The 25,828-nt window shown below is 36.5% G+C and overlaps 1 protein-coding gene across 9 annotated transcripts in view; it reads right to left on the reverse strand.

Moving 5' to 3' along the window:
• Nucleotides 1–235: 235 nt before the first annotated feature.
• KCNC2 (potassium voltage-gated channel subfamily C member 2) overlaps nt 236–25,828 on the reverse strand; it is a 191,477-nt gene continuing 165,884 nt past the window's right edge. For 3 of the 9 annotated variants that reach the window (XM_023631660.2, XM_070254468.1, XM_023631661.2), the window contains exons 3-5: nt 10,600–11,527; nt 8,324–8,488; nt 236–3,347 (exon numbers count right to left, since the gene is read on the reverse strand). In XM_023631660.2, coding sequence (XP_023487428.1) covers nt 3,211–3,347; nt 8,324–8,488; nt 10,600–11,527 — 1,230 coding nt within the window. In that variant the 3' untranslated portion in view covers nt 236–3,210. Of the gene's footprint in view, nt 3,918–8,323; nt 8,489–9,887; nt 10,203–10,599; nt 11,528–25,828 lie in introns of those variants that run through there. The other 6 variants (XM_070254470.1, XM_070254469.1, XM_023631662.2 and 3 more) reach the window with 6 other exon arrangements.

The raw sequence follows: 25,828 nt of genomic DNA on the forward strand, positions 1-25,828 counted from the left end.
ATAATAATAATTTTGCCGTCTCAGAATTATAACAGAAATTTAGGCAAGTAAAGCACTTAGAAGAGGAAAACACTGGGTATGTGCCTAAGACTTGAATGAAAATGTGAGCCATGAATGTTTAAATCCTTTTTCAACCTAAATTCTTTCTTATGTATGAGTGTCTAGTTTGGTACCATGAAGCATAAAAATAGTAAAGCCCGTTGAAAACTCCAAAACAAAGAGAAGAGCCAAGAAAGAATGTGAATAATTTAATCAGATAGGATTCAAGTTTATCCTTAGCTTATTTGCCTTTTATTCTTCATTTCAGTTAGTTACATTTCCATCAGTTGTCACCAAGGTTGTGCATGCACCTTGAAATGTTCACAAAAGATCCACGATGCAGGGGCTCATAATCAGATTATATGTAACATTCAGAATCCCAGGGCAACTAAGAGATTCTGCAAACACTGATTAAGCAAGACGAAGAATTCTTATACAATTTTAACTACAACAGTTTTAAAGACAAATACAGGCTTCATTTGCCATAAAACTCACAAAAAAGTAATCGATTGAAGAATATCTCTTTTATGCAAAATATACATTTTAGGATATAATTTGATTAATATTCTACTATATACTGACATTGCTCCTTGATCATTTAATAAAAAAATACTCTCATTGACAGAATTTATTTTTTTGTAATATTTATATTTGAGGTAACAATGACAAAAGACTTAAACTATGAATAACGGTGAGATTTTTTTTTGTCATAACAATTTTTAAGAACTAAACAAATATGTGACTAAGGATAGGTCAGTTTTGATAAATAGGCACTGAATATTTCACAACATAATATGACAAGCTGATAACATGAGTGGTTTATAAGAAAATGATAGTCAATTTCATAGATTCAACCAACAAACAAGAAGTAAGGGAAATTAAGATCTACACTACACCAGTATCACTGCCTTGTATGAGTCACAGCACAATCTACTGCAGGCCCACGATGGGTGACTCACAGAGGTACGGGCCTTGCTTGACGCTTCAAGATGTTGATCATGAATTTGGCTTCCTTTGATGTGAAATGGCCAAAGCTGTTGACCTGTGCACACATGTTGATATTTACAATTACTTCATGGACACCAGCCAGTCCACAAACAGATCACTCATATGGGGAGCACCCAATGAGTTCCAGCCACGGTTCTTTCATAAGCTTTAAGTGCCTCATGAAGACGCGGGGCCTCTTCCGAGTGCAACCTGGTCACATCAGGGCACATTCAGCAGTAGAAGTCTGTTTCCAGTACAGTCCTTGGTGTGGCTAAGTTCCACTGTCCCTTTTTCAGCAGTCAAAAATCCATGATAAATTCTGTACAACACTGCAGTCAATAACAGCAGCACCAGACAGTATATTAATTCCTTCACCATAAAGCTGTGGGTAGTTATAGCTATGTGTGGTTTTATCAAAAGGATCACTTAATCTCTAAATATCAGATGTATACGTCTGGGTAAATACATTGCTGTACAAGATCTCTGACATGCAGGTCATGCTCTAGGACTTGAGGATAGAGTAATACATGTTACATGGCCAATAAAAAAAGTGACAATTTTCTTTCTAACAAAAAATAAACATGAGAATTAGGAATTAACAATCTCAAAGCTCCTGAATGCCTTAGAAATATTGTTTAATTCTCAATTTATAATTATGGCATTTTTCTTCCCTTACATGCCCAACACACCAGAAACACTATTGCTTGTGCATTCATAGGGCTGTGTAAACAGAATTTCTTCCAGTTGGACTGAATAAGACTCCCTAGGGGTTTCGCTGGAGTGTAGTGACGAGTGCTGGTTGCTAGGTAGTAGAAACGGACACGGCAGCAGGCAACCAAACGCAATGCTGCTGCTGCTGCTTAAATCCTGCTTATCCAACAGGGTCACAGTACTGCTTAACATAGGTAGTTTAAGGGCATCATTAATATACACACAAAGCAGAGAGGCTGTTCCAAGTAGCAAAGAAGGCAGGGGGCGGGGGAGAAAAACCCAGCACTAAAATCATGAACTTCTGATCAAGGCATTTCTGTGCTTCATGGAGACAGATGGCATATACAGTTAAGACAGACAGACAGAACAACATCCAGGACAAAGCACCTGATTAAACACTGCTTGAAAGTCTGATTAATCCTGTGTGTCAGAAATTTAAGGCTGGTCAAGAAAGCTTCCTTTGAACAACAATGTTCTTTGATATTTGGACAAAACTTTAAAATAAAAGAACGGGGTAAAAAAACCACATAAGAGCTTTGGGTGATGTTTGGCACTCTGTCTCTGAAAATGATGACAAATCCTGATGAAAAAAAAGTGACTCTAGTACCAAGCAGCAGTTCCTGGCTAAACAATACAAGCCTGGCTGGCAGTTACCTTTCTCTCAGGTTTTGTGCCTTCCCCAAGCCATTAAGTAAAAGATCTGGCCTCAGCTTTCATGTAACCAGTAATGACAAGCTCTTGGCAGTTATCTGTGTGCAAACAACCAGAGACATTCAGAACTCCAATACAGCATTTTTGAAGACAACTAAATCAATCAAAAAGGTAAACTATTTAAAATAAATATTTCTTTCAAAAAATAAGGGGAAAAAATGTCACGGAGAAACACACTCCCATGCCCCATAATTCAACATGCAGACCAGTCACCAGTGCTTTCATATCAGCAGGATGGTTCAAGGCAAGTACACACATCCTGAGCCATCCACAGTTCCCGAACGCTGCGACATTGTTTCAGGTGATAGAGACAAGGTGGTCCATGCAAATGAGGTGACCAGAGTCATGTTGGGTATAACCAAGATAGGATCCCAGACATCTTCAGAGTGGTTTACAGAGTCACAAGACATGAAGGTCCAATGAAGTGGTCAGCATTTGGAAGCACACTGTTTTAAATGTATCTCCCTGAAGATATGTTTATGTATTAGTGAACCAGCCAATCTCTGATACTATCTGTCATTTTATTGCAAAAGGAGATCAGGACAATTTATACAGAGAAGTAGTAGCACTACTTTAGATAACCTTGAAAGCCAGGATAAGATGTGTTAGCTACCCAAAATGGCATTCTGACTTCAAATAGTAGTATCATGCAAGATTTATACTGTATTAAAGGAGGCTGGGGTAACTCTACATTTAATTATTTCCATCATGGGGTAAACAGTAGTTGAATTAACACAATTTAGCTGGCAGATACAGTTTGGTTTACAAGATGGATGGAATGGGAGATCGAGAGCGCCTCAGAGGACAAGGAGAGTTGTAGGGTGATGTTACTGGAGAGAGCCTCAGAGCATTGCCTGCCAAGCCCGCTATGTTGTTTAAGCTTCGGGATTTTTCATATCCTTTCATGAGAAAATGCACAGACATCAGTTGAATTCAACCAGAAAATAGACACAGACAAACAATACCATGCAGGGTAATCAAAAGTGTTATTTTTGAGCTCCAGGAAGAATTTGTTTACAAATAATTCAGTATTGAGACAATTTATAACTCAAAAAATATGAAGCTCTCTGTAACTGTCATTCCCAAAAGATTAAACCAGTCATCACAAATTACAGTTGCAATACTTCAAAATCTATTCTTTGCTAGATTATAGTTTGTATTGATGCAATTTTCACATACACAATACCAGAAATCTTTTAAGAATTAGGCAAAGAAACTTAAGTAAGATACAAACTTGGCTAACATTTTTAAATTTCAAAATAGGTTCCTGAAAAAAAAATGAGCTACTTTTTCTCTTCTCGTTTTGTTTTTATTTACTAAACTAGTAAAGCATGCTTAACTTTAGGTGGACAAGTCTTTTTCCAGCATATTTAATCTTCCAGCTTTATAGGGTCAAAAGGATGATTCTTAAATAATGGCATTTCATGCTATTACCTAGATGATGTGGAATGAATGCCCATTTCTAATTCCTTGGATAAAAAAGTAAAAAAAAAAAAAAAAAAAAAGAAGATGAGTGAAATATAAATTGAATCATAATTTCAGTGAATTAAAGTCTGAACTTGATTACATGATTTTCAGTTTTCAGCTGACTCCCCTCTGCCAGGAATTGAAAACAATTTGATCCTAATTCACCTTTTCTTTCTGTTATCTTGCATTCTAATCTTTTGTTCATGATAGTCATGACATTACAGAATAAAAGATCCTTCTCACAAACTTTAAACCAATGGCTTGTCTTAGCTACTCAAGCCATACCCCATCAAGGTCACCTTTGGAAAGATTCACATATTGTAGTGTTTTTTAAAGAAAATATCAGAGGCAGTTAAATGAAGTGGGAAGCACATAGTGTAAAGTTAGAAGTGAACAGCCTAAAAAAGCGGGGAACTATTGAGTGAAAAGCAGTCCTATTATACAGCTTAGGAAATAAATGTTCTGACGGCTCCATTGACAAAGTGTTGCAGAGCAGGAAAATGAAATTCTGTTGGGCAGCCAAAGCTGAGTAATTAGATGGAATTCCAGTGAACTTCTTGTCTCCCTTAGACTTATGGCACACTCCTTGGGCCCTGATTAGCCCTCGGTGTGCTTGACGACCGTCTAAGAAAGAAAATGGGCCTTTCGTGTTTCCTCGTGTTCCTCCCCAGCTACTTCTTTCCGTAACTTTATATTTTCACGGAACTTCTGGGGAGGAAGCCATTGCTATCTCTCTTTCTTTTACTGGAAGTGGAGAAGTGATTTAAGTGATTTAGTGATTATTTGATTTTTGAGTGCCCAGGACATATATGGGCATGGATTGCAATAATAGCTCTACTACGAGGTAAGGCTGGACTAATAGGAACCCCTCCCCATGTACACACATACAAACTGTCAGCAGACTAGATGTTTTCTTCGAGATTTTGTAGATGGAAATTTATGCCATCTGTTAACTACGGCAAAGTTCTGTAGGACATAATTTCTGGTAATGTGAGATTTATCTGCCAAGGTGTTTTGTTAGTATTCTGAGCTATAAAACATGGAAAGTGGTATATATTTCATTCTGTTTTGGTGGATGATGAAATAGTTAATGGGAAGATGTCTTAAATAATTTAAAAAGACTTGCAGACCATTTATCCTTACATTGGGACCTTCCCGTGCCTGGAGGGCTAGTTATTACTGCTCTTCCGTAATGCAGTTGGAAATCTAACTTTGAGAACTGTAGAAAGAATAATTTATCCAAGTTGACTGTGTAACCTAAAAACGTAAACCGGACTATTAAACATTGATTGGTTTTGATTAAAAGCAAACTGGTGAATATGCATGAACCAAAGAGGTTGTTAATACCTATAACTCATCCTTACAAAAATTTACATCTTTTCCCCTACAATCTCCAAGCTTTCTACAGGACCTCCAAAAAGGTAAAAATATGTTTGACAGTCTTATATTAATCATGCTAGTTATATGTAAATCTTGGTTGCCATTCTAAACGTTCAGTTATTTATGTGAATTATACTTTTTAGCATAAATATTATCCATTCTTTATAGGTCCTCTATTTTTAATAACTATAATTTGTGTCCATTTGAAAAAGTTTCCCTTCTAATTTAGTAACAAGTACTTAATTAGCAAAATTATAAGTTATTCACAGAAATATAGTTTTGTTCATTCTGCAGGTTCATTTCTAATTAGAAAATTTGATAAATTTTGTCTAATCAAAATTTTACTGAATGGAATAGCTGAAAACATAATTCATGAGAATAAACAATATTGAACCTAGCTTCAATTAACATCAAAATACATGGTGTACGTTTTATACAGTTTTTAAGAGCATATACTTATTTCAGGCAATATTGAAACTGCCTTCCATATACTATCAATGGGAATGTTTTTGTTTATGTAATATGATTTCCTAAAAACTATTGCATAAATAAAAACACGAGTTGTAAGGATTGAGAGTTCACTCTTTCAGGAAATCTATAAGATTTCTTAACGTATGCCCATCTATATTTATATTTGTTGATTGAAAAAGAATTCAATTGGAATCCAGTTGTTTCTTTTCATCTATATAGAGGAGAATTTTCATAACTCCAAAATCAAATCAGTAGAGAGACCAACTTGAAAGGTAGAAGAAGGGATCACATGGGAAATAAACATCTGAGTAGAAGTAATAGGAGACATCTACAACCTACATAAAAGGAAGCAGAAGAAGAAATGAATGAACTTCTGATAGACAGGACAAGATAACACACTAAGAAGAGCAAGTGAAGCTAGCCAGAATTGTTGCCAGACCCAGGAGAAAAAACACAAAGCTGCAAAGGAATTAAGCAAGAATGAAAAAGAAGTTGATTATGGTGAGAAATGATGAAAAATAAAAAGGTATTAATGAAGTCTCAAAGACATTCTCATTGATAAAGAGAATTTATATTTGTGAACTAAAATTGCATGTATAACTTTTCCACACAAACTAAATATCTTATTAATTGCTTTGCTCATGAAACTTTGCCATTTTACAGAAAAACTCTATATTAACACAGTATTTTAAACTTGCAGTGTCTTTTTCATATGTGTCTCATTTGACAGTTTAAAATTCAAAATATTGTCTAACATGGAAGAAGAAAATTCTAGCTAAGTTATTAAACACATAACCTTAGTTTAGATGTTGCATGTGATACTTTATTGAATGATACTCATAACATATGTAAATTGAACCGCATATTACATATAAATACATATATATACATATATACACATATATGCGTATATACATGTATAGTGAGTTAAGGTATGCAATGCACTTAAATATTATGTTCTATGTAAGGTATTATTATCATTATTTAATATATGAACACATATTTTGCTCAAGTATTGATACTTGATAGTATGATAGGATATAAACTATCTTCATAAAATATTTAAAATTGTTCTAATACATAATATTTAAATGTAAAAAAGGAAACAATGAAACAAACCTATTCAGATAATTGAAGCACATTTTGATGCAAGCAACAGATGCACAGAATGGAAATAAATGGAATGAAGTATTTAAAATATCACACACTGAATAAACAAAAGAAGAGTCCTTTGTCATCCCTTTTGATACTCAAAAGCAGGGAGACAGAAAGGACAATATAAAGTGTTCAGAAGGAATGAAAGAGAAGTACAACATGTGTAATGAGATATTTCAAAGACAGACAGAAGCACAAAACGAATATTTGAGGCTCAACATGGTAAAGTATTCAATAGGGAGAAACTGCAGTGAATAGCAAATAAGCACAATATTTTTAAAATGCACTTGCACTAATGTGAAAGTTTTGGAATGGCTTTTCATTCAAATTCATTCAAGTGCATAAGAAATTATTAGAGTTCTTTCTCTATTCTGTCAATAAACAGGGGGAAAACAGCCATAGCAATAAAGCAATTGGAATTATCAAAGCAGGAGGGAAGCAAAGAGCAGGCCAACATTGTGACAAAGGTAGGTTAGAAGTGTCTCCTATTTCTTAAGGAGGAGGAAAAAGAGCCAATTGTCCTGATCTGCAAAATGTACTCAAAGAAAAAATCAAAAGCAGAAACAATAAACAGCACCTGAGAAATAGTCATAGATGGTGGCACAACCTAGGAAGACGGGACCACGTGAAGGAGGGGAGCTTCAGTGTTCTGTTATTTTCCTTAACCAAGATGCCTACTCAGTAACATTTATTCATTCAACAAATATTTTTGATTATCTTCTATGTGCCAGGCACTGTTTAGTGTAGATTGAAAAATAGTGATCAACTTAAAATTATTATTATTGCCTGGAAGGGAAATTCCGTAAGTACGTTTTGTAAGCACATAAGTGGCCTTTCAGTGATTGGATATACCATTCTTTACAGTGGAGGATCTTGGACCCTTGTAAACCTTCTGACATTCAGATAAACCACTGGGGGAAATTGCCCAAATACTGGATAAGAGACTTAAATAGAGTATGTTCAATGCTTTACTTTGAAAAAGGCTTATTATTGTTTTATAATCATCAATTGCTTATCAAATATACACATAGAGTCAATAGTGAGTTTTACTCTTTGTAGGAAAAAAGATAACTTTTAAAGACGGCTGAATACATTACATTAAAATAATTAGAAGAGTGACCTAATTTTTAAATACTCCATTACAGTCCTGCCCATAGACAAATGGGAAAACAAAAAACTAAAAAAAGGGAGAAGAGTGAAATGCCTTTCCGACAATCAAGTAGGCTGTTATGATATGTATTTTTAAATGTTTATAATGAGAGAAGATGTGATGAGGAGAGAGGAGCCCTACGTGCAGTCTTTCTTAGAAATTGATGGAAGAGTATTTTACATCACTCCATGTACTTGCAACACTTAATTTGAGCTAAGTCACCTGTTAGGATCTGATTAAATGCATGCCTACCTTGCCTGATCCCTCCATCAGAAGCACACGTGTAATCACCTGTCGCCAGTAGGAAACATGTTTCCCCTCTTCTGTTTTTGTCTCTGGTACTAGAGCGTCTCATTGGGAGCCTTTCTGGGGGTGATAACGGCGGCTCACTTCCTGTACTGTCGTCACCTGATAACACTGGTCACAGCACCATGCCCATTGACAGACAGTGATGGACGAGGAAATGAGACAGGACAGAGAGTTTACACCGAATGTCCATAATACAGTCACTCCATATACAAAACACAATAATCACGTCATGAGAAGAAGAAGAATTTTCATCACTCATTCCAGAAATTTACATGGAGCAAAATGGAAATGTATTAAAAAGGGGAGAAATGTTCTTTAGGAAATTTTAATTCCATTTTGGATTCTATCTAATAGGAAATCGACTTTCACAAAACCAATATGAATTCAAAATAAGCATGATAATGAAGTAGCACACAAATTAGTGTCTTACAATTTTTGACATGCTATCTAGTTGCTGTGAATAGGAATCTTTAAAAGTGGAGCCTATTTAAGGAGAAACTCCTAAGTAAATACTTGTCATTGCAGTTCTTTAAAAGACACGCTTTTATTGTTTGCTGAAAGTAATTTTTCCCAAATTAATAAAATAAATTTTATTAAAATAAAATTTATAAATTAATAGAATAATTAATAAAATAATCCCAAAGCTCACAAACTTTGTGTCCTCCTTCTCCATTTTGAAGTGACAAAAATATTTTTGAGCATAACAATGGAAAAAGATCAACTTCTCCAAATGCCCTTGAACCAACTGGTTACTTTACACTTGCCACAGACGTCCACATCCTACCCGCCTCGATACTAGCTTGTTTTCACAATCTTTGCCTAGGCTGAGAGTGTGTCCTCCTTTTCTGTGCCCTTCATATGGGCTCTGCACAGGTACTCTGAGAACAGCCTGAAGAGTCCAGCAACACCAGCTAAACACATTTCATAAAGACATTCTTGGCATAAAGGGTTTCAGACATACATTGACAGAATTTGCAGAACAACCTACTAACTGAACATAAGGATTGTGAATAAAATCTTTAAAAAGCAGTTCATGTTCAGCCACAAATTTTTTTCCACTCACTCTGTAAAATATTATGTAATTTAAGGAGGAAACCTATGAAAATGTCTTTCGTGTTTGTTTGTTTGCTTGTTTTGTTTACTTGGTGTTATTTCTAAATTATGCAAAATTATTTACATGGGATTATCATAAGTCACTTTTCTACAAGAAAAAGATCAAATATATCTAAATTACAGGGAATGCATATATCCTAAATTTTCATGGTGGGCTAGAAGCTAATTGTTTAATCTACAAAATATTTCATGTGTACCAGACATAACAGACTAGAGATGACACTACTGACTATCACTTCAGCAAAGTGAATATCAATTTATAGTCAATCTACTCTAGGTTATCTACAGCAACGAACAGGAGCAGGGATTCAGCTAGTCTCAAGCAGTAAGTCACCCAAATTTCACTTCTGGGAGGGAAGAGAGCCCCACGCATAGTGCATAAAATGGAAATCTACAGAGAAATTCAACCTTGCTATTGATTAGCCAAAGCATATCATCTATCCCCAGAATGATGGTGAGTTGATTATATTACATAGCGCCTTGCCCAATCCAAAGGAATTATATTGAATGCCCTATCTAATTTAAGAATAATGAAAATTTAATCAATCCTCCAGAATATTACTAGGGAAGACTTTTGTTATCAAAAGGGCTATTTTCCACATCACCTCTTTGGTGTTTAGGCCTTTGAAACATAAACATCCATTCTTCTTAAATAACTGCTTCTTGAGACTTAGGTTGAGACACACTGCCCCATGTGGCAGAGATAAAACTGAGACAAACACACCAAGCCAAATGATATGAAGATCAACATTTTGAGGATGAAGAACGAAAAATGTCCAATATCATACCATCACATCATGCAGGGAAACAAAGAAACATTGGCACAAAAGCAACAAATAGGCAAAAGAAAATATTGGCACCATCAGCAAAGGGCATTCCCACTAAAGCAGGAAAACTCTATAGACCAGCTATGTAGACTTCTACTTGGAATTCATTTAGAAAAACTACAGTCTAGCTGTCTACAAGCCTGACACAAACATATTCTGTGAGGGGGGAGAACTGAAAACTCATGAACTTTTGAAGAAAATGAAAACAGTTGCCTTCTACCTAAGGGACATACTGGTCTATAAAGAATTTAACAGCATGCAATTGAAGTTGTGCCTTACCTGATCTGTTATGTTCCAGAAGCCGATTGTCTTTGCCCAGACACATGTCACCCTGTGTGCTATTGCAGGCCATGTTTACTTCTGTCTTGCAAAAAGTAGGTGAGCTTGCCTGAGGGACAGGAGGAATGTGCTTCTTTCTTTTTCTTGGAAGTTTCTGCTTTGCCATTGCCAAGGAGTAGTACATTCCAAAATTGTTGACAATGACAGGCACCGGCATGGCTATTGTCAACACTCCAGCCAGAGCACACAGGGCTCCCACCAGCATCCCTGACCATGTCTGGGGGTACATGTCCCCATAGCCCAAGGTGGTCATGGTCACCACAGCCCACCAGAACCCAATAGGAATGTTTTTGAACTGCGTGTGCTCACTAGCTGAAGGGTCGTTGGGTTGAGCTCCTACCCTCTCGGCATAGTAGATCATAGTAGCAAATATCAAAACTCCCAGAGCCAGGAAGATTATCAGCAGCAAAAATTCATTAGTACTAGCTCGAAGAGTATGTCCAAGCACCCTCAGACCTACAAAATGGCGGGTGAGCTTGAAGATTCTCAGGATCCTCACAAACCTTACCACCCTGAGGAAGCCAAGTACGTCTTTAGCAGCTTTGGATGAGAGCCCACTGAGTCCCACCTCCAAGTAGAAAGGTAGGATGGCCACAAAGTCAATGATATTCAAGAGATTTTTGATGAATTCAAGTTTATTGGGGGAAAAAACAATACGGACTAAAAATTCAAAAGTAAACCACACCACACACACTCCTTCTACATATGTCAAGGCAGGATCCGTTTCGATTTCATACTGTAGAACAACACTTGTGCCGTTGATGACTGGTTCTGTCTTGTTTTTAACAATATTGAAAGCTTCATGTGTCTCCAGGCAAAAGGTTGTGATTGAAACCAGGATGAAGAATAAGGAAGCAAAAGCAATAAACTGCAGGAAAAAAATAAAAAAAGAAACAGAGAGAGTGATCTGAACCACAGTATACTTTGATCCAAATCTACAAGCATCGATCCCTGTGGATGAAAAAGAATAAAACCATATTTAAAGATTTCACTTAGGATATCACTCAAGTGAAAGACGAGATGTGTAGGTAGCGTTAATTAGAGTTGCACATGTAATGTGTTTCAAGTTTAGCTTTCATCTTATATAGAAAACAAGTTTTGCTTTACATTGGAAAATAATTTCTTGACTCTTTGTAAGAAAATATACCTGTGAAGAGAGCAGAAAAATCACTCCAAAAGAATGTTAAAGGGCAAAAGACTGAAAAAAATAATAAAATTTAAACAATGGCTGCAGATACTGTTACAATCCTAGAAATCTTCATGTATTAGATCAAGTTTTACACCCATAAATATAAGGCGCAGTCCACACTGGCTAGAAATTCAGAAGCCACTCAAATTTAACTGTAGGTTTCCATTTATAAATATAATGTTCAGGTTGTCATGAGGTATGAATACAAAAGAAAAAATCTTTGAGACATGTTTCCATTTAAATTGTATCAACTTAAGGGGGCGTCTTGTCCAAAAGAGCAAATCTAAAGAGGTAGAGAGGCAACAAGACCGAAGAGAGAGAAACACTTACGGAACAAATTAAAAGACAATTTCTTCCTCTCCTGAAAAAGAACTCCAAACACCAGAATAACGTGTTATAAAGTTGTAGGGGTTTTTTTTAATTCAACTCTTTTTCATTTCTTCAGTCAATAATATATGAATACATACACTTACTAATACTGAATAATAAAAACTCTCAATTACATATAGTTCTTACTAGCACCAAACACTCTTAAAGGCAATTAACATAATTAACTCAGAGTGATCTTCATAACCACACTACTACTACCCCACTTTACCGTTCCAGATTATTAGGCAGATAGAGTTTAAGTCACTTTTCCAAAGTCATAGATTCAAAACGATGGACCAGAGACACTAACCAGACAAGTTTAGCCCCAGACTCTGTTCCCTTAACTACCAGACTCTCAAATGTAAAATACAAATACGTTGAAAACATTTCTTTATGTTGAGTTCACATACTTCTTAATATTGAACGTCTGAAAACTTGAAACCCAACTGTTTGAGTGAATGGCACTGTCATAGCCAGTTCTAGAGGCATTCAAAGAAGTTGGCAGATTCCCACTGCCCTCTGATAATGCTGTCAGATTTAGCATGCTTATTGAGCACCAATAGACTGTTCTTTGAATGTCTAAACAAATGAATTATTCAGGAGTAGAATTTCATCAGTCAAGTGGAGTGAGGCCCTTATTCAGAAATAATAGGGTATGACAAAACTCAAAGCTGTCCTCCATTTTCTATTCCTCAGCCAAGCCATTGAGAAGACCCAGGTTTCAAGAAAAGATTGAGACCACCTCCTTTTTAAGTTAGTTGAGTTTCAACCCACCAATTTATAAGGGATATACAAGAGGACTAAAAAAATCTTAGAACTGTGACCATCTGCCTTAAAGAACCACCCCAAACTATGGAACTGTTTCTATGCAGTGGGCCAGTTAGTACATTATTCATATAGAATTAGAAGGCATCTCATTCTCAGGGCTTTGACTTACTTACCCATGCACATCTTGCAATTTCCCTTTGTTTTGGTATTGTAAGTAGACCATTAGTTTTCTCAGACATGTTGAAAGATATTAGGATGTTTTTTCACTCAGCTTTCCATTCATACAAATAAATATACAATTCTTTTTAAAGCAACTAGTTGTTGTAACAGTATCACTAAGACCATATAGACCCTTTAATAGGCAACATCTTTTGGAGGAAGAATCAGTTATCTTTAATTTATACATTACTTCTTAATCTAATCATAATTTTATCTGTAGACTTAAGAGTCACGTTTGTTTCTGATTTCCCCTGAAATCTTCCTTTGTTGTTAAAGCCCTGCCAGTGTGTACTTATTAACTCCCCTCAACCACTCCCCACACTCTCTACCATCCCCACCTAGTCTCCAGAATTTGAGGCTGTCAAGAGTTTTAGAGCACAAATTCTATCTACCAGGCAGTTAGAGAACATAAGGCAGTTAAACTGCAGTTTCATCTTATGCTTCTAGTATTCCTTAGCCAACATATTTTCAGCTACCTTGTCAGTCTTGAACTCTCCATCTACATTCATGTAGTGAATTGAGTGGAACTTCTCAACATGGCTGTTTCAAAACTAGCCCTAGCTTGCCTGACCACCTCCATGCAACAAAGACAGTTTTCTAGTGTACTTTGATGCTTGATAATAAAACACACTGGGACCTATTCCAGTCAGACATTTTCCAACCCTTCCTTCCGTCATTCAACAAATGTGTATACTTGCCTTTCTATGCCAGGCCACAGAGCTGGGGTCTTAATTTAACAGCAGTTAACAAAACACAGCTCCTGACTTTGAGAAAGGAGCCCACATTCTACCAGGGATACAGACATTAAATAATTAACTGCAGGAAAATTATGTAATTATAACTGTGATAAATTCAATGAAGGAAAAAAAAGATGCTTTGAAAGGATCAAAAAAGGGATTTATTTAAACTCATGGGTCACAGAAACCTCTGATAAAATGTCAATAGACTATAGTTCAGAGTGTGAGGGAAGGTTACCCTGACGGAAAGCAGAGGCTGGTGCCTCACACAGCAGGACGCGGTGACCATGTCTGGGCCTTTCAGTCTCACTTCCTCAAGGATGCCTTGATTGTAGCACCACAGGAACAGCAGGTTTTCCAAATCTTTTTCACAAACTGTGATGAATAAATCCCAACCTAGCACAGAGACCCTGACTTTTTAAAGGTTAACCTCTTTCTCTGAAGAACCATAAGTTAATCAAAAATATTACCTGGGTTTTAAAATGAGGCTGTAACGTGACGTGAGAGCAGTTTGATTGCTGGTGGCACTCCTTCGGAGTTGTTGACGAGTTGGGAGACCTATAGAATTTACTCATCTTAAATTATTGTACCAGCCCCACTGTTTGAGGTGAAGTGAAAATAAAAGATATATATTAAAGTGGTTTTTAATTTAAAGCACTATGCAAATATTAGAAATCATTATTATATTTATTTAAGTATATTTCTTAAAAATATAATTATTACCTCCATAGGAACTTTAGAACCTGATGTTTATGTTCATTAAACGAGCTATTATGTTGTCAGAAAAGGTCAACAGAGTCCTAAGATACCACACTTAGTGGTTGGAATTGAAGTAACGTGAATCTTCTTGTACTTGGAAACCATTTAAATTACCCACCTATATTCCTAGAAAAGGAGTGTGGTCTAAAGATCACATTCATTAGCCTGTACGCGGGGAGCCTATACAAATGGGAATTGCTTTCCCCACATCAGACATCAGACACAGATTCTCTTGTGCAGGGAGAGGAATCTGCACTTCTTATCTTCCTGGGTGGTTGCTGCGCACGCTAAAGTTTGAAAAGCACTACTCCAGTACAAGGTTGACAATTCAACAGAAATGGATTGAAGCAGTTTTTAAATTACAAGCATTTGTAGATTCTTAAAAGAATCTTCTTCAACATTAAGAAGAATATTTCACTACCTCCCAAGTAATGGGGTATTTGTGCTTTTGTCTGTGTCTGTTGTGACATAATTCTGGCATCTACACAAATACCTGTGAGCAAACAAAGCAACTGAGCAGCCTTTAAATATGTACAATTCTAAAACACAAAGTTTAGAAACCAAAAGTTGTCGCCTGTTTTTATAAGTCATTTGGAACTTGTATTTATCAATATTTTTATTAGCATTATTTAAAGAAACACATCACAATTTTGTATTTGTATTATTCTTCATCGTAATTTGTATAACTTAGTATATCTTTAGCTCTTAAGTACTTTTTAAATCTGCTGGAGTGTGATAATAACATAATATAAAAAATAAAAATAGTGTTAAACAAGGAAACAAACTTTGGCATCCTGGAGACAACATTCATCTCAGAAGTAGGTGATTATTTGCTTAAAAAAAAAAACCCAGCTAAATAGGCAATTTTTTATTTGTAAAAGCTAAGGACACCAGGTAGGGTCTAGAATGAGAGGACTGTAACAGAGAATCAAGGTCTTCTTCATAAAAACATGGTAGGTACTTGGAAGTTGGCCTCTGTCAGCTTGAGAGTGAGTAAGCTGGAAGGAAGTTGAATTCTGAAGAGAAGGAAATGGGAAAGGTTTCTAAGGAGAAGGAGCAAAGGCCCATTATGTGAGGACAGACAAGCAAGAAATCCCTCCAGAGGTACAGCAGCAGAATTTTGGGAAACCAGTGGAGAATATGAAGTTTTAAGACGATGCTTGCTCTGTTATGCTTTCAGCAAAAGGCTGTCGTACAAAACAGTTTGGTGTTGACGGTGCTTTGAGTAGTGAGGTACCGGGCCATGGAGGGACAAGGGAGGAGCAGTCAACCACGAGAGGCAAGACACACAGGGAGTTTCAAAAACATAGGAGAGTAGCGCATAAAAGTAAAAGGTAATCAGGAGAAATTTAGCCCCAGTGGAAGTCCTTGGAGATGTTGAGAGAGACAGCGCTTCCCATGGAATGAAGAATAGGAGCTCAGTGTATTAGGAGCTTAGTTGGAGTATCTAATGAAAGAGTGACCCCAGAAGGCTCGAAGACCTGGAATTATCCAGAGGCAACAGCTGGATTGCACTAGCAAGGAATTTGTGTACTTATCTGAACTTAATTCTAAGAGCTTTGGATATAGAAAGTGTCTTCCTTTGTTTCTGACTCACTGAGTTGAGCTGAAATGGATAAATATAAGGATAGATGGAATAATATTTAAGAAAAAGGAATTTAAAAGGAAAGTAAGGAGGAAAAAGGAAGGTTTTACTTATTTGTCTTTCTCCTTCACTGAACTGGGAACTCTTTAAGGACTAGAATGATGTCATTTTCCTTTTTGTGTCTTCTGCTTCTGGCACAGTAGTTAGCATTTAGTGTGCCTGGGTGGATAAACAGATGGAAAAATTAAAAAAAGAATGAATAAATGAACAAAATAATAAGGTAGACCACATTGAAGTGGGAATAAAGATGATGAGAAAAACAAGGAAACAATAGAAATGAAATAATAAATTATGAATATTGAAGCAAAAAAGCCCAATTTACAGCAGAAGCAAATTGAACCGGTCCATTGGTCCAAACATTGCCAATAGTAGCTTCATTCATTCTGTTAATGGAGTTTGTGTCTTAGAAGGGAGCTGGGGAAGAGAATCACATAGCTAACTCCCTCTTCCTTTTCCCCTGTGATAAGACCAAAATGTCCCACAGACATTAAATGAAAATAAAGTGTCATTTTAAATAATTAAAATGTTAGAACTCTTTCCAGACAAGGTGTGTCATGTTGGCTGAATCCAAAGAACTGATGTATCATTCCAGGCATTTTCAAATGGAAAAATCCTGCTAAAATATTGGCTTGTAGGTCCAATGAGTAGCCACCTCTTCTCTATGAGCCCAGTATCCATGCTTAGCTGTATAGAGTGGCAATATATTTTTTTTTCTTGGACTAGCAACCATGGGAAGGAAGTCCTCAGAGTCCAGGTTCTGCAATGGAAGGTATTATGTCAATCTACCTCAATATAAACATTCAAGTAGATATCCAGGTATGTATAATAGGCAGAGAGAAAGGGGAGGGAATGTGGTATATTTTTATGTTTCCTCATTTTGTCTTTCCTGTTAGCATTAAAATAAATATAACTGAACTCGATAACTAACGCAAAAGTGACAGAACTTTCAAAACACAATGAGGAACAGACTGATTAAGTGACACTTCTCTGCGCGCCCCTAGCTCAGGATCACTGATACTGTAGCAGTTTTCACACAGTTTTGTTACTAATGCCACATGTCCACAAATTGTTCAAAGAGAGGGACTTTAACTAATCTATCTGGGGGTAGACTTATCTACCCTCAGATATTAAAGAACAGGGACTGACCGAAAGCAGGAAGTAAGTGCTCAGTACTTGTGAAATTAGTAAAGGAACAAATTTTAAAAGTATGTTTATTTGCTATGTAAAAATTCTATTGGCCGCAAAATAGAATATTTTAAAGGATCTCGGCCTATATTGCAAACCTTAAAGGGGGAAGAACTTCAAGAAAAACTAAACTCACCTCTATTTTTTTAATTAAAGTTAATGAGATAATTTAATACTTAGAAATTAACATCAGGGGAGATTTTAAGACAAGCTACCTAAAATATATGCTAAGGAATTTCATTTTTACAATGCCACATGAAATGCATCTATTTTTAGTTTGTATTCCAAGGACATTATATGTTTTCCAAATGGGAATGCTTCATTCCTATTATGCCTATTCTGCTTTTCTCTCTTAAACAATGAAGTAAAGACATGAGAAGAGCAGGGACTCCCAATATTGAAATATCAGAGCTCATAGGGCCTCCTGGCCCAAAATTTCCAGTTTTAGAAATTTATTCTAGTAAAATATTTATACAAAAACCAAGGATAGATTCAGAAGAACATTCACTGCAGCATTCTTTATACAAAAAAAGAAAATAGAAAAATGTGAATGTTCATGAGTTGCTGGTATGTCCATAATATAGCATTACAGAGAATGAAGTGTCTCACTACGGACTGATATGGAATGATCTCCAACGAAACATTCAAGTTGGCTGTGACACAATAATATGCAGAGTCTGTGCAGAACTGTGGACTCTAGAGAGAGAAAAAGTCTCTTTCAGTAGTAAGTCTGTCCTCAAGGGCCAGCCAAGCAGGGACAGCTAGAGCCCAGAGTCTGCTGGTTCCACGCAGAGTTAAGAATTACTTCAGCGCCTTCTGAGGCTGGGAAAATCAACTTTTCTTCATCCAAGTTTTACCATTCAAAAGCAGTTCCACAAACTTTACTGCATTTACATTACTGAATTAGATTGACGAGAGCTGAACTTTCCTCAGTACCATATACGTACATGATTACTGAATTCAGAAGTCAGGGAAGAAAGTGAAGCAGATTAAACTACAGGTAACTGTCTATAATCATGTGTATGTTTATAACATATGTTATATGTTTTATATCTATAATCACATATGAAATGTGTTTATATCTATGGATAGATATGTGTTACATATGTATAGATTATACATAGGCATGAGTATATTATAAAGATGGGTATAGGAATAGATATAAAGCAGTATAAGATTTAGATTCCTCAAATGAAGCAAATATACCCGAATGTTACTTTTGGCCACTAAGGCTTATGTGGCCCCTGATAAATATCTTTCACCAAATTTTTTGATACTTTTATCCAATATAAATATACACTATTTTCTCTACATTTTTTGTCCTCTGTCACAGACTGATTTCACTGAAATTTTAGTTTGTTTCCAGTCACGGCCTATTCACTCACACACAAGTGTAATTTTCCAGGATACAGGCAAGGGAGCCCTATAAGTAATATTAGCATTAGCACAGAGAATTATGGTGTTCAAAGTTAGGCAACTAGAATTAAAAGTCATCAAGTATGAATACACAGTATCATTTTACTTCTCTAAGTCACTGGGTGAAATTTAAAGTGCTTGTGTAATTAACTTATTTCATGAAAATAATTTCTATAGTTGTTGCATTAGACTGAAGAAAAATTCTATACTTTTCAGCCATAAGAATGATAATAGGTTATAAATAGTCATTTCACAAAATAAACATGAATTGTAATATTTAAATTCCAATTATTGAAAATCTTCTTCCCAAAATTTCCATCTTTAACATATATTAACTTGTTTTAAATGTATTTTTTTAAATGATTTAATTTGTTTTAGAATGATATAACCTACACCACCATGATCTAAGATTACCTAGGGGTCGCATTTTTAAGCCCATATACCATGAGTCCCAGGATATCTTTCTTGAGGCTAACAATCACTTTCCAAAATGAATTATCCAAGAATCCTTGGTTTTACTTAGTTGAAAGTGAGGGAGATGAAGAGAAGTGACTAGCTTACAAACACCGTGCTGGCCCTTCCCCAACACGTTTTAAATTAGGGCTTTGCATTTCCTCTTCCTCAAGATCATTTTGTTCAGTGGATATTACCCCAGAAGGTATGTGGATAAAGGATGTTAGAGTCTCAGTTCCTCTGTTGCTTGAAGGTCTTGGACTCTCTTGAAAATAGTTGCAAATTCTTCCCAGAGGGCAGAGGCAAATTTTCTACTATCCACAAAACAAAAGGCCCTGTGTAACTTGTAGTTTCATTACAAGACAAAGAAAAGCCATATTTAAAATCAGGAGGGGTTGATTTGCTATGTAATTGGAAATCCAGTAGGGTCGACCTTAATGTTGCTTGGCTTAGCAATTTAACTAGATCCACAGCTATCAAAGCGTGACCTGGAGACTCATAGTGGTCCTGAGACCTTTTCTTGGGCCTATAAAATCAAAATTAGTTTTGTAACAATATTAAACTATTTTTTGCCTTTTTCATTCTTGTTGTCTCACCAGTTCACAGGCGAGTTTTCCAGAGGATACATAACGTGTGGTATCACAACAAACTGAGGCACAGGGAGATAGGAGAATATAGCCATCTTTCATTAAGCCAAACATCAAAGAGATTTGCAAAAATGGAAAACAACGCCACTCTTCTCACTTTATTTTTTCTCTTTTAGAAATTTTATTCTTTTTAAAAAGTTATTTTTCAAGTTATATCCTAATCCAGGAAAATAGGGGTCTCCTAGCCCTTCTACGTATAACTAGTAGGTAGGACCCACCAGTGACTCTGTAGAAGATTACAAGATCTCCAAGGCAATCTTCAGTACAATTAGTTGCTTTGCTAGATTACAAAATAAATAAAAGTATGTATTTATTATGTTAATAATTTCAAAACTATCATGATTAGAAGTGAGCTCTAACCTAGGGAATTCTCAGTATTCTTAGAAATCTGGAATAATCAGAAATATCTGCATCTACTGCTTAAATATTGGAACCTCTTAAAATCTTATCACTTCATCTGCTTCCATGATTCCAGCTGCTTTCAGTGTATCAGCGATAACTCAAATGTTAATCTTCAGCTTATACGTTTTCTTTGTGAGTCATAATCATAATTCCCCAAATCCACAAAGTTCTTCAGTCTCAATTAAATAACAAATAACATGAAGACAATCAGAATAATGACTCTATTAGTCCAGGTTCTCCAGAGATACAGACCCAATAGGATATAAAGAGGCATATAGAAAGACCCCCTCACACGATTATGGAGATTGAGAAGTACCATCATCTGCCTTTTGCTAGGTGGAGGCTTAGGAAAGCCAGAGGTGTTGTCCCAGTCCAAGCTTGAAGGCCTAAGAACCAGGGAAGCCAATGGTATAAATCTCAGTCTGAGTCTGATAGCCCATTGCCAGGAGCAACAATGTTCGAGGGCAGAAGATGGATGTCCCAGCTCAAGCAGAGAGAGTGAAATCACTCTTCCCAGACCGTTTTGTTCTATTTGGGCCCTCAACAGATTGGATGATGCCCACCCACACTTGTGAGGGGATCTTCTTTATTCAGTCTACCAACTCAAATGCTAATCTCTTCCAGAAACACTCTCACAGATACATCCAGAAATAGTGTTTTACCAGCTATCTGGACATCCCTTAGCCCAGTTAAGCTGACACATAAAATTAACCATCACAGTGACTATTGTACATTTTATTATTAAAGGTTTAAAAGGAACTTCCAATTCTCCTTACCCAATTTGTCATTCAAATCTGATCTTCCTATTCCATTATATATTTCTGTTATTTTGAACCATCACATACCAATTAATAGGCTTGGTACCTAGACTACTTTACTACTTTTTGTCATCCCCAAAATCTTCATCTGTTGCATCACTGAACCCTGTAGTATTTTTCTCCCCTCTCTCCATTCCCAGTGCCAGTGGCTTAGCTTTTTTTTTTTTTTTAGGATTTTATTTTTTCCTTTTTCTCCCCAAAGCCCCCCAGTACATAGTTGTATATTCTTCGTTGTGGGTCCTTCTAGTTGTGGCATGTGGGACGCTGCCTCAGCGTGGTTTGATGAGCAGTGCCATGACTGTGCCCAGGATTCAAACCAATGAAATACTGGACCGCCTGCAGCGGAGCACGCGAACTTAACCACTCGGCCACGGGGCCAGCCCCAGTGGCTTAGCTTTTAATTTGCCTGTAATTAGCTTTTCTTGGATTACTAGGAATAAGTACCCCTTTAAGGGAACAAATGTAATTACATCATTCATCTGCTTAAAATAGTTTAATGGCTCCCAATTACAGGATAACATACAATGTTCTTAATATGTCATTCAAGAAATTTCTTTATGTGGATCTTGCATACCTTTCTACTGTGAGTATCACTAGCTGCAATGATGTCTCAGGCGCTCTAGTCTTCGTGCCTTTGTACATGCAGTTTTTCTGTCTGAAGTACACCTCTTTTCTTTGTATGACTGGCAACTACTTAGTATTCAAGACTCAACTCAGAAATCATTTGGTGTTTGAAAAAACTCTGAAATTGGAGGCAAAATTAATTAAGCACTTTCTTGTTAGTTTCCTATTCATATCTCTGATATAACACTTACCTCATTTCTGTAATATTTTATTTCCTGTTCCTTTGGTAGAACACAATCTTGTGACAGTGGGAATTTTTATTCATATTTTCTGTCAATGGTGCTGAGTTGGTGTTTAGTAAATATTAACAGGAAGTAATAACGGAGGCCAAGGCCACACCAAACATAAGGTTTAACTCAGTTTTGGTTTACACATATATTTATACCCAACCACTTCCTCCAAATGGATTTTTAAGAAGGCTTATGCAGACAGCAAATATAATAGACCAGGAAGAAAAGTATAAACTAAGAGCAATAAGGGAACAGGTTGTCAGTCTGAGTGACAAGAGCAGAGCAATGTCAGAGATGAAAAGGAAAGAGAATGTTTAAAGGAGGAGAGATTAACAAGGTCGGTTTCTGCAGAGTTCAAAGAAAAGAAAAGTGGGGGGAGGCCTATTGGATGGGATAATTAGGTCATCGACTGATGAAGCAGTTTTAGTAAAGAAATGAGACAATCCACATTTCAAGGGATTAACAAACCACTGGATGCTGAGAAGTAAGAACGACAAGTAAACACACACACAAATTACTGCATTCACAAGAGTTTCAGTTGGTTTTGTCCACAGAGATCATTGCAAATTTTAAATTGGGGGGGTGGGAAGGGAAGGGGCCTCCGCTATAAGGATAAACAAAATGGGCTAATTCTAGAAAATATAAAAAGCTATTCAGTTAATACAGCACCAGACTGTATTTTTGAAAATGTGAAGATAAGAGCTTAGTGATGAAAGCTGATACCAAATATTCCTGATTACTATTACCAAAATTTTCTAATCATAGACTTTTTCTATTCATAACCAATCAGCAAGCAATGGCAGCTGTATGATTGTTTTGTATCCTTTTTAACTAATTCTTCCAAAATCTAACCTTGTATCTGGTGTCCTAAAGGGTATCATGAAAATAAGAGATTCAGAGCCAAGCACTGCTAGCAGTTCTGTAGGGTTAATAAGTGACAACAGAAAAACTAGCAATAGCTTTAAGATGCCAGGAGCCATGCTCCTTTTGCTGTTCAAAAGGTGGCAACCGTAACAAATAAAATATACATTTTCTCTTCTCAAAATAATAACTATAGTAATAAAAATGGGTAAATTCAGTGAGCATATCTATCCTAAAAAATAATTTTCATCTCATTTAATCCTGCAAACATATTGCACAGTAGATTTTATTATCTCATTTTTACAGAGAAGCAAACTGACACTTAGAGACTAGGGTCAAAGCCCTCTGTAGCATATATTGTTTCTCTAAATGCATCTTTTTTGATTTTTACAAGAATCTTCAACTCTACCAAACACAAAAATTTTAAAATAAATAAAATACTCCTGTAAATAGCATCTCGTACACAAATATGCTTGCAAACAAACACACACACTAAAGTTTGGTCATCAACAATGCAAAAGCATTAAAGTCAGAAATATGAAATTCCTAAGCTTTCTTCCTGATTTGTCTCATGGATTTTTATAAATAATACTTTTTAAGGCCCTTATAGAATAAATGGCATAATAACCAAATGCTGATTCTACATAAGCAAAGATAACTAAGCAAAAGGGTATCAGGCTAAGTAGCAATTTTGTTCATTATTTGGACAAAGTCAAATATACACTTTGGGCCTCAAGTATCTAAAAACTTCTGAAATTTGCACAAATGAACAAGAATGAGCTGGGTTCTTCCTCCTCCTCTATATACTTCTTTTTAAGTCTCTCCTCTCCAGCTAGAGAAAGAAGTGGTAGTTGTTATAGATTATTTAGCTCATTTCAGAGCTTCAGAGCAAGGTTTCCAGGAGTTGACCTTGACATAGAGACAGCAGAAAGAAATCTTCTGAATATTTAACAGAGCTAGAAAATACTACATTTAACATTCTCTTGAGCTGGCACAGTGCTGACTTAGAAGGAAACCTCCTGTGTCTCTTTTCCACACGCAGAACCTAAACAACGCAGTCTAAAGTCTCTAAAATGACACCAACAACGTGAATGGGTACATTCTTAAGGGTGAATATGTGCTGCAAGCTCTTGGTTAATGGGAAAAAGATAAGTGAACTGTGTTTTAGGGATTTTGTTCATGGTCTATTTTTTGTCAACTTATTTCTTCTTTTTAAAACTTCAACAATTTAGCAACATTCAGAATTTTATCTAGGCTTTGTTTTATTTTGTTCTGCGTTGTCATTTTTGTTTCATTTTGTTTGTGTAAGGGATGAACTTTAGGGATACTGGGCAAATCAGCCACCTAGGGACTTTAATAGTCATTGCACATCCAACACGCTTTGTCAATTGATTTAAACAGGGTAAACTTTCAAAAGAATGAGGACAAGTGAAGGAACCCTCATACTTAAAAGTTCTTCTCAAATGGTTATAATCCTTCACAGGACTTTTAAAAAATCCCCTACCGTTTTGTTTCTTCTCTTTTCTGCAACATCTTTAGAGGTTGTGCAAGAGTCTGTAATTCAACTCAATAAATATTTCTTGTTAAACTATTATGTTGAAGGCTGTCCGCTGGGAGAGTCTGGAGAAAGCAAGACAAGTTCCCATGCACGGGGAGCTTGTAATCTATTTGAGGGGAACAATATAAAGAAATAAATGCCTCAAATAGAAGTAAAATATAGTACATTCAATGTGAAAGAGAGAAAGTGCTTAAAACTCAGCATCATCCCCCTTCAGTCTGCCTTCCATTCATATTTCTCCAGTCAGAGCAGCTAGCTCTTGCAGAGGCCATCAGTCGCAAGCCGGTTGCCAATTCCAGTGGATATTTTTATGTTCACACTCTCAGAAGCAGGAAACTCTAAAGGTCCCCTCCTTTCAGACACTCTCACTGAACGACTTCCAGGAGACCACGTTCTTCTGATTTCCTTCCCAGTTCTCTGGTCAATACTTCTCAGTTTTCTTTGTTGGAGGTCCTCTCCTCCACCTGATCTCCAAACATTGGAGTGACACAGGAGTTGGCTCCAGATTCTTTTCTTTGTCTAGGTGAACTGATATAGTCCAATTATTAAAACCTACATCTATCTGCTTGTGATTCCAAATTTATACCTCCAGCCTGACTTCCCTGAGCTCTAGACTCTTTCTTACCCAAGTGCTTTCTTGTCATTGTCACAGGATGTGATGTCAAATGGATTTACTAGATTTTTTCTTTCCTCCCAAATCTGTTCTTCCCCACATCCTCTGTATCTCAGTAAATGGAACACTGTTACTCAAGTCAAAGCTGAGAGGTCATCTTGGTGCCTCCTCCCTTTTCCTCCTCACTTCAGTGTCTAATTCACTAACTCCCTGGAATCCAGGTGACAATCATCCTTTGAGCAATTGCCATAGTCTTCTAATTAATCTCCTTGCTCCCATTCTTTTAGACATTCATTTGGACATCTTATCTATTGCTGTGTAAATATTACCCCAAAATTTAGCAACTTAAAACAACAAATATAAATTATCCCAGTTTCACATTGGTCAGGGTGGGTCTGAGTGGATCTGGCTCAAGGCCCCTCATGAGGCTGCAGTCAAAATTGTAGTCAGCAGCTGTGGTCATCGGAAGATTCAACAGGGGCTGGCCCATCTGCCTCCAAGGTAACATGCTCACAGGCTGTTGGCAGAAGACCTCAATTCCTGTCTTTTGGGAGAAAGCCTCAGTTTCTTGCCATGTTGACCTCTTCATAGGGCTCCTTCAGCATCTCCACAACATCATAACATGTCAGCAGCCCTCTCCAGAGTGAGGAATCCAAGAGAGAGTGAATGAGGAAGA

This window comes from Equus caballus, chromosome 28 (assembly GCF_041296265.1).
Source record: "Equus caballus isolate H_3958 breed thoroughbred chromosome 28, TB-T2T, whole genome shotgun sequence".
In the NCBI taxonomy this organism is placed as follows: Eukaryota; Metazoa; Chordata; class Mammalia; order Perissodactyla; family Equidae; genus Equus; species Equus caballus.